General features: G+C 41.7%; 1 protein-coding gene across 4 annotated transcripts in view; it reads left to right on the top strand.

Moving 5' to 3' along the window:
- BANP (BTG3 associated nuclear protein) overlaps positions 1 to 17,284 on the top strand; it is a 199,721-nt gene that overhangs the window by 62,035 nt on the left and 120,402 nt on the right. For all 4 annotated transcript variants that reach the window (XM_061594509.1, XM_061594510.1, XM_061594512.1 and 1 more), the window contains exon 7: positions 7,938 to 8,177. In XM_061594509.1, coding sequence (XP_061450493.1) covers positions 7,938 to 8,177 — 240 coding nt within the window. The remainder of the gene's footprint in view (positions 1 to 7,937; positions 8,178 to 17,284) is intronic.

The raw sequence follows: 17,284 nt of genomic DNA, 5'->3' as shown, positions 1-17,284 counted from the left end.
AGTCAGGTGTGGGGCAGATAGAGATGCGGCTGGATGGGCAGTGCAACCAAGTTCCCTATGGGGGAAGTCACTTGCACAGCTGATTCCTGCAGAAAGCAGCTTTGCCAGACCTCTGCTTGGTTCATTGCCCTTTGTGCTTTGGTTTCCAAGTGCCCAATCAATCCTGGACCACCAGTGGATCACTGACCAATTTCCAATGAATCTCTTTGTGCCTTCTAGTTGCTGGGCTTTGTGCATAGAACATTGGATTTGGTGGCCCTATGTTGAGCCATCAGAGCACTTCTTAAGGAAGAGGGCTTACTCAGGATCAGTTGATATTGATTACTGATGCCTTAATGGTGAAGAATCCTAACTACATGCTCTAGCTTTGTATATTTAAAATATATTGGGAGGCCATAAGAGTTGTTTTTTTTAAATGTAGAACATGTCTTTAAGAAGACTTAAATTAGCCTACTTCTGTACTAGTAAATGCAGCTTGAATTAGGCAGACATATCAATAATACTGGGTATACCCAGAAATGCCTTCCTTCATTCTGAGGCCAGTTTGGAACTCACAGCCCAGTTTTCTGTTGCATCTGTGCCACAGTGCTGGGTGCTCTTATGAAGCAGGCTTCATATTCCAAGTTTCAAGGGAGAGAGCTCCAAACGTCCAGGTTTCATATAGTTCTGAGTGCTTTGGACGATGGTTTCTTTGTCAGATTCAGCTTCCTTTGTATTGTGGAAATAATTTTGATATCCCACCTACCCACCCCTTGATGAGTGAGAATCCATTCTCCATCTTATCTCTCTCTGTGTATATCTAGATATGTATGCACATGTCTACATATCTTTGTCATATCCACTGAAAGATTTTGGCCACAGTGTACAATTTCATGAAACGGTAGTGCTGAATTTGATGCTCTTAAAAAGGCTGGAGTCCATCATGCCTTTTTCAGAATCTATTTCACTGACAGTCAATGGGCTGCTTGTTCCATTGCATACAAGGGATAAAAACCAGCACGAGTGTCCCAAAGGAAAACATCTTTCTGTTAGTTCCATTATGCTTGATTAAAAGCAGTTCTTAAAAAGTCTAAGCAGGTTTTAAAAAAAGAAGCTGAAAGGACTTTCACATTTCAAAGAAAGATGATATTGAACTAAAAAGATTTGTGAAAGTGTGCGGTTTTTTTGAAAAATCGACACTATTTGTGTAGTTAACAAGCTGAGGAAAAATGACTGGGAGTTTAACCTTCAGTTCTATGTGCTTTAAACAGTTTTCAGAGTGAAATGCATTAGAAAAGAGGATATAAGAAGCTAAATAAGTTGTTTCTGAAAAAATGCTTGGTAAACTATTTTTTTTTGCATTTGGCACATTTTATTGTCAGACTGTCAACTTGAAATAATCCTTTGTGACCAAGGCTGGCTTCGTGTGTGTAATTGTTTTGTATAAATCCAAAATCTAAAACAATTTTTGCAGTCTTTGTTTTCTGTGGCCTTGTATCTCCTGCTGCACCTAAAAAAGCACCTGACATCTTAGATATTGGCACGTTGGCCACCTATTGCTTCCCTCCTCAACCCCACCCCAAATTCTTGTGTCTCACAAGTTAAGTTCAAGCTAAATCATAGTTGACATTGCTTTGTGGAATGCAGTAAGAACAGCCTTTATTTAACTCCTCAGTGACATATAAAAGCCAAATAAAACCAAAGAAATGGAATTCTTCTGGCCAGACCGTTTTCTTAAAATTACTTTTTGTTTTGAAATGGTTTCTGTTTTTTTTCAGATCAAGAGGAACAGACAAATTTGTAATTGCTTTAAAGAAGGTTTCCTATTTATTTAATTTATAATAACACCTGGAACAACATCATGTGCAAATGATTGCTATCACGAAACAGGTTAAACTAGAAAGAGTGAAGTGTTTTGTAGCTGCTGTTCTATGGTGATAATCCTTGAGGGTAGAAAGAGCAGGATGAAAATAATTTAAATCAAATCATATTTTTCTTAAGCTAACCTGTGTGCCCCACATTCTGCCCACCCCTTCAATCCTTTTTGCTCTGTTCTCCCCAAACCTGCCAGCTCACCTTTAAACCTGCAGACTCGGGTTATAGACTTTAGAATTCTAGGCTGAGCATCTTCACTGATAACACTGTTAACTCTTTCAGTTCAAGTTTTTGTTGGTCTGATATTAGAAGTTCTTCTCAACTAAGTGTTAACATTTTCAACATTTTCAGTGGCAAAAAACCTGGTTGATTGCTGTTTGTTTTTAGAAAGAATCTCCTACAATTTTACCAAGAGATTATCAATAAAAACTGTTTTGACAAATGGAACCAGTTAATTCTCTACATGTTTACATGGGCAGGTGTTTAGTTGGTTCCCTTTGTTTTAAAGTGTTGATTGATGCACCTATTGGGGAAACAGCTCTGGAATTTTGCTTCTAGACCTTGCTAATGATCATATGTCAGGCTAGTTAAGGGAAAGTTTCCTTGTGGATTAAAGCAAGTAGCAAGTAGCAGTGACAGGTCAAAGATCTCCCTAGAAGAGGAGAGCACATGTAGTCGGAAGAGGCAGCATGCTGATTTATTGGTGGGTTTTGTGACAGAAGGCTTCTACCTGTCCAAAATTTAGATTCTCCCTTGTACTTTGCTTCCACCCCATTACTCCCACCTTTGCCATCATGCTCCACAAATGCAGTTTCCCTCATCTTGGGGTCACAGCAGGTGGCAGCCTGACATGTAAGGTAGAGAACAATAAACTTAATGCCTCTCGGAAGGATTGTTTTTGTGCAAAGCAAATGACTTTCCTCTTTGTGCAGTGGAAGAGGGTCAGAAATAAAATGTCTGACCCAGAATTTAGTTTGAGTGGAACTTGTTTGTGCGGGCAATAGGTGAGCATTAAAAGGATGCTTTATGGGTACTTTCCTCCCTCTTTAGCTAAATGGTTTAAAGATAGCAAAGCCTGCTGGAACGCATTATCCATCTCGTGCTGTTCATGCCTGCCTTGTGTCTTTTGTGCATTTTGGGAGCCCGTACATCCCAAGCCAAGAAGGTCAAGAAATGTGTTCCTTTTACCAAAGGGGAAGAAGATGGCCCCTCTTCTCCTATAATTTGAGCAGAAAGTTCCTGTAGAAGTGGCTGAGGGCTGAAAAGAAAAAGAAAAGAAAAACGGAAAATTGCTTTTCTGTCAGGCTGTATTTTTAACTCTATACATTTTCCAGTACTGAAGCCCTTTGGTATTCTTTCCAGATATCTGTCAGCCACCAGGAAAGACTTCATTTCAAAGGCAGCTTTCTTGACACAGAGAAATTAAATAGTGTGACATGTTCAAGTCAATCTTGTTTTGATTGGGTCAGAGAGAGGCTGTTGAAAGTTTCTGGATAAAGTAACAGAGAAGTAAGGGCAGTGATTGTACGTTATTGAGGTTACACCTATACTACAAATGAATACAGGAATTAATCTGGTTTAACCACTTTGGCCTTCCTCTAAGGAGACACTAGGCAAAAGAAGCCAGTGGAAGCTACCTCTGCGGCCTGCCCAAGTGGTCTGGGTGCTCCTTAATTGGATTAGCACTTACAGTAGTGGTTATTTCTCCTCTGGCTTGGGCTGGGGTGGTGGTGAGCCAGTGGTCTAGATGGCTCCCTCCTAGCCTAAAACATCAGCGATTGGTAATGGTTTTTGGAGTGGTTCTCAATGGTTGAAGTGGTTCTCAGTGGTTGAAGTGGTTCTTAAGTGGTTCTCAATGGTTGAAGTGGTTCTCAATGGTTCTTGGTGTGGTGAACAGAGAATTAAGCAGGGTTGTCTCTCTTCCACCAAAATCAGTAGTATTTAAAATGTGCTTTATCTTTGGCTGGATGGTGCATTATTAAAAAAATATGTCGCAACAACTCTGCAAGGTAGGTTGCAAATTTTCCAGAAGGGCAGTTGATGTTACAAGATTGTACCACTTGGAGATTTGAACCCAATTTCCCCATCCAACATACTCCCTGTGTTGGCTTCCAAAAATTCTTGTGCAGCATGATGTTACTCCTCTACAAAAGGAATGCCTGCAAAAAATCTAGTGGATGGCTTCAAAAGCTATTTAGCATTACATGTTATCACAGTTCACCTGTATTAAGCCTAGAAGTTACGTCAGTGTGCCTTTGATGAGGTCTTCGACAAGTGATCCTGAGCATCAGGGCTGCCTCTTGGGCGAGACTCGACATTTATTGCTTTCTTCTTGGCATGTTATCTAACAGCACACAGGCCATTTAACTCAAGCCAATGGCAGGAAGAAAGATCATGCTTTTCAGGGGTCATGCATGTGCATACAGCTTGGAAAAGGCTCCTCTGTTTGAACTCCACATAGCTTAGAGCCTTCAAATAGAATAGACACGAAAAACAGGATCTTGTGACTTGGCGTCTATGGGGTGGTCTGTCTCTATCTAGCGAGATGAAAACAGTAACCCTTCCTTCCTGTTTGCCTTCCCCTGTGTCCAGCAGCTGGTATTTAGAGGCAAGCTACCTGTAAACTTGCGGGTTCCATTTTCCCATAATCACTGTACAACATTTATAGGGGCATCACACTCCCCTCTTGCATGAATTTGTCTCATCTCTCTCTAAAGCCATGGGCAACCCATCACATTCTGTTGTCAGTGAACCTTATAAGGTAGTTCTGTGTAGTGTGATGAAAAACTTCTTTTTGTCTGTCCTGAATTTCCTGTGACAACAGGATGCTGGACTTGATGGGCCATTGACCTGATCCATCAGGCTGTTTCTGTTCTTACATTATGTTCCTAATACCAGTCAATGTCATTGTGTGACTCTGAATTTTAGTATTATGAGAGAGGGAGAAAAACCTTTGATCCATTTTCTCCATATCATGCATAACTTTATAAAACATGATTTTGTCTCCTTTTAATAATCTCTTCCCCCCAAAAAATCTAAGGGTTGTTGTTGTTGTCATGTGCCTTCAAGTCAATTACAACTTATGGCAACCCTAAATAATATCTCCCCCCCCCACTAAGAGGAACCCCCCCTAAATGCTTTAGCTTTTCCTTGTAGGAAAGATCCTCAATCAATTTATTACAATCAACAGACTAGAAATACGACCAAAACAAAAACCATACAATGCAACATAAACTTAAGTGCAGAAAAAGATACAAAGCAAGGTAACGCATAATTGCTGTTGACTCAAGTACACATTTATACAAGATCCATATATACAAGTTAACAAATGTCCTAAGTAGCTCCTGAAAATGATCCTTCCATCTTCACATAGTTAATTGCTTTCTTATTTTCGCTGTCACTGTTAAAAAAAAGGTGGCTCCTATAAATGACGCCCAACCCAGCAAATGCTTAACATAAAACTGAGCTGACCTTCCTCTTTTCTGCAGTTTTCCTGTCTATACAATATCTTTTTTGAGATGGGGCAACCAGCACAGTATGCAGTATCCCAAGTATGGCAACACCCTAATCTTATAAAACAGGCATTGTAGTGTTTGGGCAGCGGGGTAGGGAGGTGGCAGGAGAATCAAGAAAGTGGTAACAGCAGGAACTGGAGGACAGGGAAAGAAAATGGGAGCCAAGGGATGGGTGTATTGTGGCTCTTGGTCTTAGGAAGACTGTGGTATGTGGTGATATGCCTAGGAGTTTGGCTGTGTCATAGACCTTCATTATAAAATTATGTATGGCAAGGGGAAGGTGGATAGAGAAAAGTCTTTATCCCTCTGTCATAACACTAGAACTCGTAGGCGTCCAATGAAGCTGAATGTTAGAAAATTCAGGACAGACGAAAGAAAGTCCTTCTTCATGCACTGTGGAATTCGCTTCCGCATGAGGCAGTGACGGCCACCAACTTGGATGGCTTTAAAAGAGGCTTAGACAAAGTCATGGAGGATGAAGCTATCGAGCTACTAGCCAGGATGGCTATGTTCTCCCTCCATTGTCGGAGGCAGCATGTTTCCAAACGCCAGTTGCTGGAAACCGCAGGAGGTGAGAGTGCACTCACGTCCTGCTTGTGGCTTTCCCATGGGCAACTGGTTAGCTGCTATGAGAACAAGATGCTGGACTAGATGGGCCTGATCTGGCAGGTTCTTATGTGTTCCAGTCTTGACAGAACATATCAGAGTTTGTGTACGCTGCTTTACGGCTCTGTTTTGTAAAATCATGACAAAAAAATAAGCATAATATTCCTTCAGTTTTGTATTATTATTATTGTTGTTGTTATTATTATTATATATTAAAAGATGTTCAGTTCATGAATTAAATATCAGGACAGTGTGGAAAATAAGACAAAAGCTGGTATTGAATAAAAACCAAGTTACTGTGCCTTTGTAGCTTAAGAAGAGCTCTTCCTCTTCCTCAGCCCCTACCACTGGAAGCCCATTGCAGAGTATTATTTACCAACATAATAAAATATGCATTTGGCTCCTTTTGGTGACCTCAGCCTTGATCAGCAAGAAGATGCGCTTGGGAGACAAACTAGGGTGATTCATTTTCAGTGCTGTGGACTGCTGATTTGGTAAATGACGTGCTTAGGAAATAATGCAGAGTCCCATTCAGTAAGTCAGTAGACAGCTCTGAGCATTGGTGACTTCTGTTATCTCTACAGTGGGTTTTAGTAGCAGGGATGTGCGTTTATTGTGGACTTACTGCACATCATCAAATTGGTTGAAGAATGTTTTTAAAATTCAAAGAATTCTGATCTCTGAAAGAGTTCACAGAGCTCTGCAGATCCACAGAGTTAAAAATAAATGTACTTCTATTCCAACCTGGCTTGTTCTCACTAGTAATGAATAAAACTGCTGCCCTGGGCTCCTACTGGGAGAAAAGGCAGGATATAAATCTAACAAACAAACAAATAGGCCGTTCCCTGAGTTAAGGCATTGCAGGAAATGGTTTTAAAAGTGGAAGTGGAAACTGGCAATCTCTTTGCAGCTACAAAGTGGGGGGGGGGAATGTAAGCTTGCTGTGGTTCTTTCTGTAGCACGGAGCTGGGAACACTGCCCCTACGTAAGTTATGAGAGTACAACTCCTGCCATTCTTGACCATTGGCCATGCTGGCTGGGGCTGGTGAGACCTGAAATCCCACAACATCTGGGGGTCTATCGGTTCTCCAGTGCTGCTGCAGGAAACAGAGGAGTTTTCTTTTAAGTCGGAAGGGAACCAGCAGTGCAAGTCACAAGGAGGAGAGCATTCCATAAAAGGTCTCAGTCCTTGTGCAAAAAGGCAGAGTAATCTGATTGAAATCATAGAAAAATATATATACAAATATAAATCTGTATTAACACATACAACTCACCCACCCCAAAAATAAATTTTAAATACTAAAGGCCTGCATGAAGTGCTGGCCAACAATTTACAAGAGTTCTTCTATCCGCACTCCAGCCTGGTTCAGACAATATAGAAAAACATGGTTTCCCCAGGCCTTTGTGGACTAAGTTTTCAGTTTCTGCTGTGTTACGTGTATTTTGGACATTAAATGTTTTGATTTATAAATAAATAAATAAATGTATGACTGTCCTTCTATCTGGACATTATCCGCAACATAAAACCATGAACAACATTGAAAACAGTACAGAACAATCATTAAAATGACTGGCTCCTCAAGAACATTTTAAACAACTGCATAGGTGCCTGAAAGTCGAAAACAAGGATGTCTGCTGAATCTCTGTGGAAAAAATGCCCCACAGCATAGGACTGGTGACCCTAAATGCCTGACTTGCTGAGGCCAGTTGGGCCTCTGTATCATGTAACACATATTAGGGAACCATGCTTTAATGTGATTTTATATGGTTTTATTTTTTGTTGGCTACTTTGGCAGTCCACAGTTGTGTGGAAAGGAGGGACTAGAAGAAGAAATATAAGTTAATTTTCATGCTACCATAACCTCATCAACATTCTAGGGGGGAAATGGTAATCCTGAAAGTCTGAGTTTATGAGTTACTTCCTGAAAATGTGATATAAAATATCCTTTGTGTGTGTTTTAGAGGATTATCCCAGCGGGACGTGGCTGGGGGATGAAAACAACCCTGAGATGCGGGTGCGTTGCCCCATCACGCCAGCGGACATGCTCCACATTAGCACCAATTGCCGCACTGCTGAGAAGATGGCGCTGACGCTGCTTGATTACCTCTTCCATCGGGAAATCCAGGCCATCTCCAACCTTTCAGGGCAGGGAAAGCATGGGAAGAAACAACTAGATCCTCTCATGATTTATGGCATCCGTTGTGAGTATACATTCTTTTAGGAGTTTGGAGCTCTTGCTATTAGTGCTTTTTAAAAACCTTGTTCTTGGATGGTTCAGAGAGGCAGGTAAAGTTAAATATGTAGCATATATAGATTAGAATGATTTCCCATTTCCTTCTGTGTGTTTGTGTGTGTGTGTGTGAGAGAGAGAGAGAGAGAGAGAGAGAGAGTTATTTGTATTGTTTGATGGGCTCTCGCCAAGTATTACATATAGTCCAGGCTTACAGAGGGCCTTTGCCAGTAGCTCTGTCATGATAGCGTAGCATGGCTATTCTGTCCCAGAACCGTTCTAACATTTCTGCATCAGTCTCACTGAAATCTGTTTAGAACAGCCTTTCCCAACTAGTGGGCCACCAGATGTTGTTGGACCATAATTCCCATCTTTCCTGACCATTGGCAATGCTGGCTGAGGCTGATGGGAGTTGTGGTCCAACAACATCTGGTGGCCCACTAGTTAGGCAAGGCTGGTTTAGAAGATGCATTGACTTGATTAGGAGAAGGTTTGAGGCCAACACTCTCTTACAATGATGTGTGCCATGGGCTTAGCAATTGCATGGCTGAAGTCTAGACCAAAGCCTTCATCAGTCTGGGAAAATTTGGCTTATCAATTTCCCACCTGCTGTAATGGGAGGCATTAGAAATCGGTGGCTCTGCATTGGGTTTGCCTTGTAATTCCTGAAATCAGTTAAAACGACACTTGAAGGATGTTCAGCTGCCACAGATGATCAGATTCAAGCACTGCAGTTCTGCAGATGTTGGAAACTGGTTTATTTCCTCTTACCTCCGGGCAGATGTTTTGCTAGTTTTTTTTTTAAGGCAGGTTCCTTGAGGACCAATTAAGGTTGTAATGCTTTCAATGGCTTCCCTGTAGAAGCATCCCAAGCCCTGTTTTTGGTTCAGGGTGTCACTCTGACTTCATTCCAGCTTTCAGCTAGAGAACATACCCAGGTGTAGTTCACATTCCTGATGGAGAAGGTGATTGTAATCATGAAACCTTGTAGTAATAATAGCTGCATCTCAAAACACAGATGTTGTGGAAGTATTCAGGATAGCCACAGATTGGATCTCTGTTTCTGATCAGCTTGAAACAGAGAGCATATCTGTTTTGGCTGCTTTGGCTGCTGTTTCCAAACAGGACAAGCTCATTTAATTCTTGTTTTCCACGTACGTCATTTCAAAAGACTGAATGTTGCTCATGTGGAAATGCACAGAACTAGAGCAGATTTCACTGCTGCTCGTAAAAGTATATATTCCACCACTGACGGAAAAACTTAAACTGACATACAGCTTCAGTAAAGCCCTCTGAAGAGCTAAAGTCTGTGTTTTCTGACCCACTAGGAATGGATACTTAGGGAGGTGGTTAACTCCTGCTAATTAAAGGGGTTTTTAAAAAAAAGTTTTTAAAGTTGTTCTGTTTTAATGTATTTTAAGGTCTGTTTTTATGATGTTTTAAGTGTTTTTACTGCTTTTGTTTGCCACCCTGGGCTCCTGCTGGGAGGAAGGGCGGGATATAAATCAAATAATAAATTACTAATAAATATAAATAAATGATTAGCAAGAATGCAAAGCCAGGTTTGGAAGGGTTGGGTTCATGTTTTACAGGGATTCCTGGAAGGCTCCCAATCAGTCAAGGGAGGACAAACATTTGGGCTTGCAAAGCATAGCAGCAATAATACCAAGCAATGAGAAAGTGTGTTTCAAGAGCTCAAAGGCCCCACTTCTACCCTACTTATCCCATAATGGTTGTGTGTATTCCTTGCCCCCTATCCACTGTATTTCCTCATTCCTTGGTCCTGCATTTTGAGAAGTGAAGTAAAGGCTGGCCTGCTCTTTCCTTATCCTAGAATGGGGTGGGGCATGATGGGAGCAATTATGGGAATTGTAGTTCAGTGATATTTATTGGGCTGTAGGTTCCCTGGTGAAAGAGAGGCCACTGACTCAATTTACGCATCACACCAAACCATGGTTAAGGAAGTTAACTCTGGTTTGCTGTGATGTCTGAACTGGGAAACAACAGTTTGTAATTGGGCAGCAAACCAGAATAAAAAGACATAGTTTGAGTGGGCTTGCTGTCAGTGGCTTGTGTTAACTAGTGTTTGGTATGATGTCTAATTTGACAAACCATAATTTCGGCCATTGGTCTGCCTCAAGAGGTTGCTGTACCGTGGAAATGGGGAGTGAATTTACAAAGATGATTTCTGAGAGAAGGGAAACTTAAAGCAGGCAAGCAGCTCTAAACCCATGGTTTCTTGCTGTACATTTGAAAGCTCAAAACTGTGTTGAGTTCTAAATCATGGTTAGCACAAACCTTGGCTTAGCATTGTGTCCAAATTGAGCCATTGTGTGGGCTTTGGGCTTTGTCCTCTGCTATTTCCACCTGTCTTGGCCTGGCACCAAGTACTGGAAGACTTCCTCTTGCAACTCTCAGTTGAAATACTTCAGTTTCAGTTGAGTACTGTGTCCAGTTCTGGTCTCCACACTTCAAGAAGGATGCAGATAAACTGGAACAGGTTCAGAGGACGGCAACAAGGTGATCAGGGGATTGGAAACAAAGCTCTATGAGGAAAGACTGAAGGAACTGGGCATGTTTAGCCTGGAGAAGAGAAGACAGAGGGGAGATACGATAGCACTCTTCAAGGACTTGAAAGGTTGTCACACAGAGGAGGGCCAGGATCTCTTTTGATTGTCCCAGAGTGCAGGACATGGAATAATGGGCTCAAGTTACAGGAAGCCAGATTTCAGCTGAACATCAGGAAAAACCTCCTAACTGTTAGAGCGGTACGACAATGGGACCAATTACCTAGAGAGGTGGTGGGCTCTACGACACTGGAGGCATTCAAGAGGCAGCTGGACAGTGTCCTGTTGGGAATGCTTTGATTTGGATTCCTGCATTGAGCAGGGGGTTGGACTTGATGGCCTTATAGGCCCCTTCCAACTCTACTATTTTATGATTCTAATACCTTTGTCAGAGGGAGTGGAAAATCTATCAGTAACCTTGAAAATGCCACTTGAATATTATGGAAGTAGAAGCTTCCTTAGCTTTGCATAATTCCTGGGAACCTCTTTTGTACTGGGCTGCCTCTGGACTCCCAGACACACTAGGGGAATGTTCAAGTTTTATGTCGGTCAATTTGGCCCTACTTTGCACCTCTGCTTAGAACGGCACTCCGTGGTGCTATTTTCAGCTAGGGTGCGGAGGGAACGTCCCCAGATGCCAGCCACACAGTGTGATTGCCAATGTTTCCTTTTAGCTGAGTCTCTTCTTTCAGCTTGTCAGTGGAAACATGTTTGTCCCTTTCCTGATTCTGGGAAAAGAGCCCCCAACCAAATCTGTATTTAATAGAAAATATTTTGAAAAGTATATAGTACTCTGAAGCCACACTTTCCAAACACAGGGAAATATGCTTCTGAAAAATTCTTGATATACTGCATAAGCTTTCCCACAAAGCATTTATCTTTTGAGGTATATGCTTTCATTTGGTTGCTTGCTGTAATGGCAGTGGAGGCCATGGAGAGAAACTTTTGGGCGATTAATTGATGTATGTATGAATCAGGCAAACAGTACGGTTTTAGTAACTCATTTCATCAATGCTACTAAAATAAGGGGATTTTTGGGGGTGAAATCTGATAAGCAGCAGTTAGAAGTTTCTTTGTAATTGAAAATGTAGGCTTGGATATTTTGATATTTTACAATTTTTTAATGTTTTACAATAACAACTGCAAATTTGTGCCTTAAAAATGTCCAGCCTCAATGTTTTAATAAAATGATGCGTTGCCAGTGAAGCTGGTGCTGGAATATCTGAAGCTATGCTCCCAGATTTTTAGCTTTTAGGCATCAGGTGAAGACTGTTTTATTGTGGAAACTGTTTTAATGCTGCACTTGCCATTTTTTGCTGTTTAATTGCTGTTTGCAGATTTTGTGGCTGTTGATTGTTTTATGGTTGATCTTTTTATTGCTGTGTTTTGTGTGCACTATAGGTTTCAATTGACAGTTAATAATACTGTATTTTTGTACTGAAAAAGTGGGATGGCAATGTTTTAAATCAAAATAAATAATGCTCAGAGAAGTATTCCATATTACAGTCAGAAATGTGACTTGCACTAGAGCAAGATGGCTGTATAGGTCTGAGTATCCCTAAAGGGCCAAATTTAAATTAAAAAGCCAACATTTCCAGCAAATATAATCTTTTCTAAATGGATTTGTTCTGAGCATGCAGTCTAGCATTGGAAAACAGAGAAAAAACACAGAAATCTTTACTTCCAGCTCTGCTCATCGATCACTAGAATCTAACCTCTCTAGTGACGATGATACTGACATGGCATGCTAGGGCACTTGTAAAGGTAAGGCCATGAAATTGACAAGAGAACTGTCAGAGGACGGGGAACATGGCCACTCATTTTATTCAAATTGGTCCCAGGCTGTGGTCTGAAGGCACATAAGGCCAGCTCCCTGCTGAAGCTAAGAGGGTCAGGTCTGGTCAGTGCCTGGATGGGAGACCGCCTGGGAACCATATGTTTCATGGAAAGAAAGGTGGGGTATAAATGTAATAAATAAATAAATGTGAAAAGCTTTTGTGGATGATTAGTAATTAATAATAATGACGGATGTAGCACAGACAGCAAATGCTGCTTTTGACATGACCATTAAGAACCAGGTTGTAATTGGCAAGCTCAAAATGGCGACCCGTGAGCTGCATATTAAAGTTGAGGAACAGTAGAATAATGAGTGTAGAATCAATATTTGGATAAGAGGGATCTGAATTTGGGACCAGGGAAAACCACAATGCTAATAAGACAGTGATTCAGAGACTTGGGACTTGAGCGTGGTCTTCAGTGAGCTGATTTTGAGCGACTGTATAGAGCATCCAGGCCAGAGAACCAAAATGGCAGGAAGCGAAGGGATCTTATACTTCACTTAGAGAGTTATAATGTGAAAGAGCATATTTACAAGGCAACTTTGTGAGTTTGAAGTGCTCAAATATTAAGATCACACAATCCAAATATATCAGGACATATGTCCTGACACATTGAAATGAAGGCGTCAGTTTAAACCAGCGATTCCCAACATAGGCAGTAGCGCCCCCCTGGTGGGCGTTACAGCCTTTTGGGGGGGAGTTGGCATGACTACAAACTTTAGGGGGGGCGTTTGGGTTCATTAGGGGGGCATTGACATTTGGCGGTCTGATGCGACAGTTGAAGCATTTCAGTTTAATTTTATTTAATACACAAATCATTAATTTTTAAACTGTTCTGTTCCCAGTTAGAATGTATTTAATAGTCTCAATTCATGGAAATAACACTATAAATACTGTGTGCTCTTTAGTAAAGAAATTCTGAATAGCGGCCAGTATCATATCAAGGAATGGGGATATTAGCCACGCCCCGGCACTAGGTAATGTTCCGATGCTGTCTTGAGGGATGTTGGAACCAATCACGAGAGAGTGTTTGATAAGCTGGGTGTATTGGTGGAGGGCGCATTCTTCCAACGGATGAGTGCCGTGTGCAAACTGGTGACGCAGACAGTCAGTTATTCGCTGGTTTTCTTCAGGAATGGGACACACTCGCTACCCGTTGTTTCTGTGATGTTTAAATGAACTTGTTTAACGAAACAATGCCGGTAAACTGAATGAGTTTGTTGTTAAGTAACACAGTGTATTCTATTGGTTCATACTGTGTGGACTTAATTAGTTTTTGCTTATGTATGTATATTAATAAATCATATAAGAATTCAATGTGTAATCTAAGTGCAATAAAAAGGCATGATAAAAACGATCAGTAATCATTGAAAATACATTTTATGCATTACTCATATTTTAATAAATAATAATAAAATTTTATTTAGCAGACGCCCATCTGTCCGACTGAACGGACACTCTGGGCGACGTACAATATAAAATACAATATAAAATACAATCTGCTCATATACATAATCATCACATTATTAATATGATAACATCTCATCTGAAGACCATCTTACATTAATACAGTGTAAAACCTAACCCACCCCAGAGATCCCATAGGCCTGCCTGAAGAGCCAGGTCTTCAAGGCTCGGCGAAAAGTCAACAGGGAGGGGCCATGCCGAAGGTCAAAGGGAAGTAAGTTCCAGAGGGTGGGGGCCACGATCGAAAAAGCCCTCTCCCTGGTCCACACCAACCTAGCTGTCTTAGTCGGTGGGACCGAGAGAAGGTCCTGTGAGGCTGATCTTGTTTGGCGGCATATTTGGTGATACTGGAGGCGCTCCTTCAGATAAACTGGGCCGGAACCGTATAGAGTTTTAAAGGTTAAGACCAACACCTTGAATTGGGCCCGGTATACAACTGGCAACCAGTGTAATTCAATCAACACTGGGGTGATATGATCGCGGCGGCAGGTTTGCTTTATTAAGCGTGCCGCCGCGTTTTGTACCAGCTGGAGTTTCCGGACCGTCTTCAAGGGTAACCCCACGTAGAGCGCATTACAGTAGTCTAATCGAGAGGAGATCAGGGCATGTATCACTCGTGGGAGCAGATGTATGGGAAGATAGGGTCGCAGCCTCTGTACTAGATGAAGTTGGTACCAAGCTGCCCGGCTCACTGCAGAAACCTGAGCCTCCATAGACAGCTGGGAGTCCAAGATGACCCCAAGACTGCGGACCTGGTCCTTCAGGGGCTAACTCACCCCATTAAGTATCAGGTCAAAATCACCCAACCTTCCCTTGTCCCCCACTAGTAATACCTCAGTCTTATCGGGGTTCAGCTTCAGCCTGTTCTCTCCCATCCATCCACTTACGGACTCCAGGCACTTGGACAAGGTATCCACAGCCAACTCTGGTGAAGATTTAAATGAGAGATAGAGCTGCGTGTCATCCGCATATTGGTGACACTGCAGCCCAAAACTCCTGATGATATAAATGTTAAATAGCATGGGAGAGAGGATAGAACCCTGTGGCACACCACAGTTGAGGGGCCAAGGAAGAATAGGAAGCATTGGCATATACTTAATCTGAGGGGGGCGTTGGGCACAAAAAGATTTTGCAAAGGGGCGTTGGGTTGAAAAAGGTTGAGTTATGCTGGTTTAAACTGATAACAGAGGCCTTGTGTGCAGTGAACCTCCAGTACCACTGGGGATTCCCCTTCAAACTGATTGTTAGAGCAGGAGGCAGTTTGGGTTTCTTCAGCAAGATTGTAACCTCTCTTCTATACAAATAGGGCAAGATCCAGCATTATTTTACAGCCAGACAAAAGCCAAGAAAGACAGCAAAAGAGTGTTTCCACCAGGGAAAAAACCCAAGCCAGGAAATATGAATTCTTCAATTCCGTTTTGCTCCTGTGCTGTTTATCCAAACACCTTTCAGCTGCAAGAGATGTTTTCAGAACTGATAGGCCAGTATTATTAAATGGAACATAAGAAGAGCCTGCTGGATCAGGCCAATGGTCCATCTAGTCCAGGTCCCTGTTCTCACGGTGGCCAACCAGATGCCCCAGTGGGAAGCCCACAAGAAGGCTCTGAGTTCGAGCACTCTCTCCTCCTGTGGTTTCCAGCCACTGATATCCAGAAGCACACTGCCTCCAACCATGGAAAGAGATCATAGCCATCATGGCTAGTAGCCATTGATAGCCTTATCCTCCATTAATCTGTCTAATCCTCTTGTAAAGCCATCCAAGTTGGTGGCCATCACTGCCTCCTGTGGGAGTGAATTCCATAGTAGATGCATTCCACAGTGAATTCCATAGGAAGCTGAATTGTTATGTGCTATGATATCACACACCTTTGATTGCATGCTTAGCTGATGCGCAAGTGGTGTGAACAACTAGGAGGCTAAAAAATCTGAGTCACTTGTTTAATAGCAACAAAAATACACACACACATACAATCCGGTGTTGCCAAGAAGTAGGTGGTATGTGCTTTGGAAGTCAAGGGGATATATTGGTTTTTTCCATGTAAGCTTGTTTGCATGTGTGCATGTAAAATGCAAGCATTATTCTGAGAATTTTTGTAAGAAAGAGTGTATTGAAGGAAGGAGAGGTAGTGGTAAATACTGGGGTGCTAGGAGGAGCAATAAGGGAGAGCTTGATAGCCAAGGTGGGCATCTAAACTTGGATGTCTGACTCTAGAGCCTTTTGCAGAAAGTTGAACTTCTTTGGCAAAGGTGCTGAAAAATGGCAGAAGTGGATACCAGAAGCACAGAATAGCTTTTGACAGCACAGCACAAAGAAATTGCAAAATTTAAAATACATCTTTGTAAAATTATTATTAATAATAATCTTTACAATGTCAAATAGAGTGTAACAGCCTGGCCTGGTAGTATCTTGAACCTGCTATCGGCTTAATTCATCTGCTGTTGGGTGCGTTTCATCTGGAACCCATCAGTGTTTAAAGTAGCCCAGGCAGACTGCTGCAACATAAAACGCAGATTACGCAATCCTATCAAAATAGAACAAAGAAAATAAGCTTCTGCATTCTTCCTGCTAAGTCAGTATGAACTTCATCTTGGGGTGCTTGGCTGGTCTATGACCGTAATAAAATTAAATCAATCGATCAATCATCTTAGGGTGTATGATTTGCAGGTACTATTAAAAAAAAAGTTTTTTCAGAAGCAAAGCCCACTGGATTTTTTTATTTAGTGGATCAGGATAGCAAAAAGAAGAAGCAAGAAAATCTTAGAGGACCAAAGTGTATTGTACAAAGCTGACAATCCAACAGAGAGGGCTTTCACAGATAGGCAACCTGACCTTCAGATATGAAAACAGTGTCAGGTGGATTAGGAATGAGCCTTCCTCAGAACTGATGTGAGCAGCTCCTGTATGATGAAGTTCCTTACTCCTTTGCTACCGAGTTTAAGATGGAGAAACAGACCACCCATATGGATTTAATGGGGAACACATTGGAATCTTGCTTGATTGCTTTATTTTTGATAGCATTTTCACTTCAGTGTTTTCCCAACTTGTGAAATTATTTGCCCACTATCCAGGCTTCTTATGGACCTCTTGCAATACAAGAAGTCAATCAGTCCAAGCTAAGATGGCAATTGGATGGTGAGCTGTGGGCTACGTTTGGTTGTTTTATCAAAGGAATATTCATCTGACCTAACACGGGCTGTTTGTTTGC

Source organism: Rhineura floridana, chromosome 13, assembly GCF_030035675.1.
Source record: "Rhineura floridana isolate rRhiFlo1 chromosome 13, rRhiFlo1.hap2, whole genome shotgun sequence".
Classification (NCBI taxonomy): Eukaryota; Metazoa; Chordata; class Lepidosauria; order Squamata; family Rhineuridae; genus Rhineura; species Rhineura floridana.
This window is presented reverse-complemented; position numbering and strand designations above follow the sequence as displayed.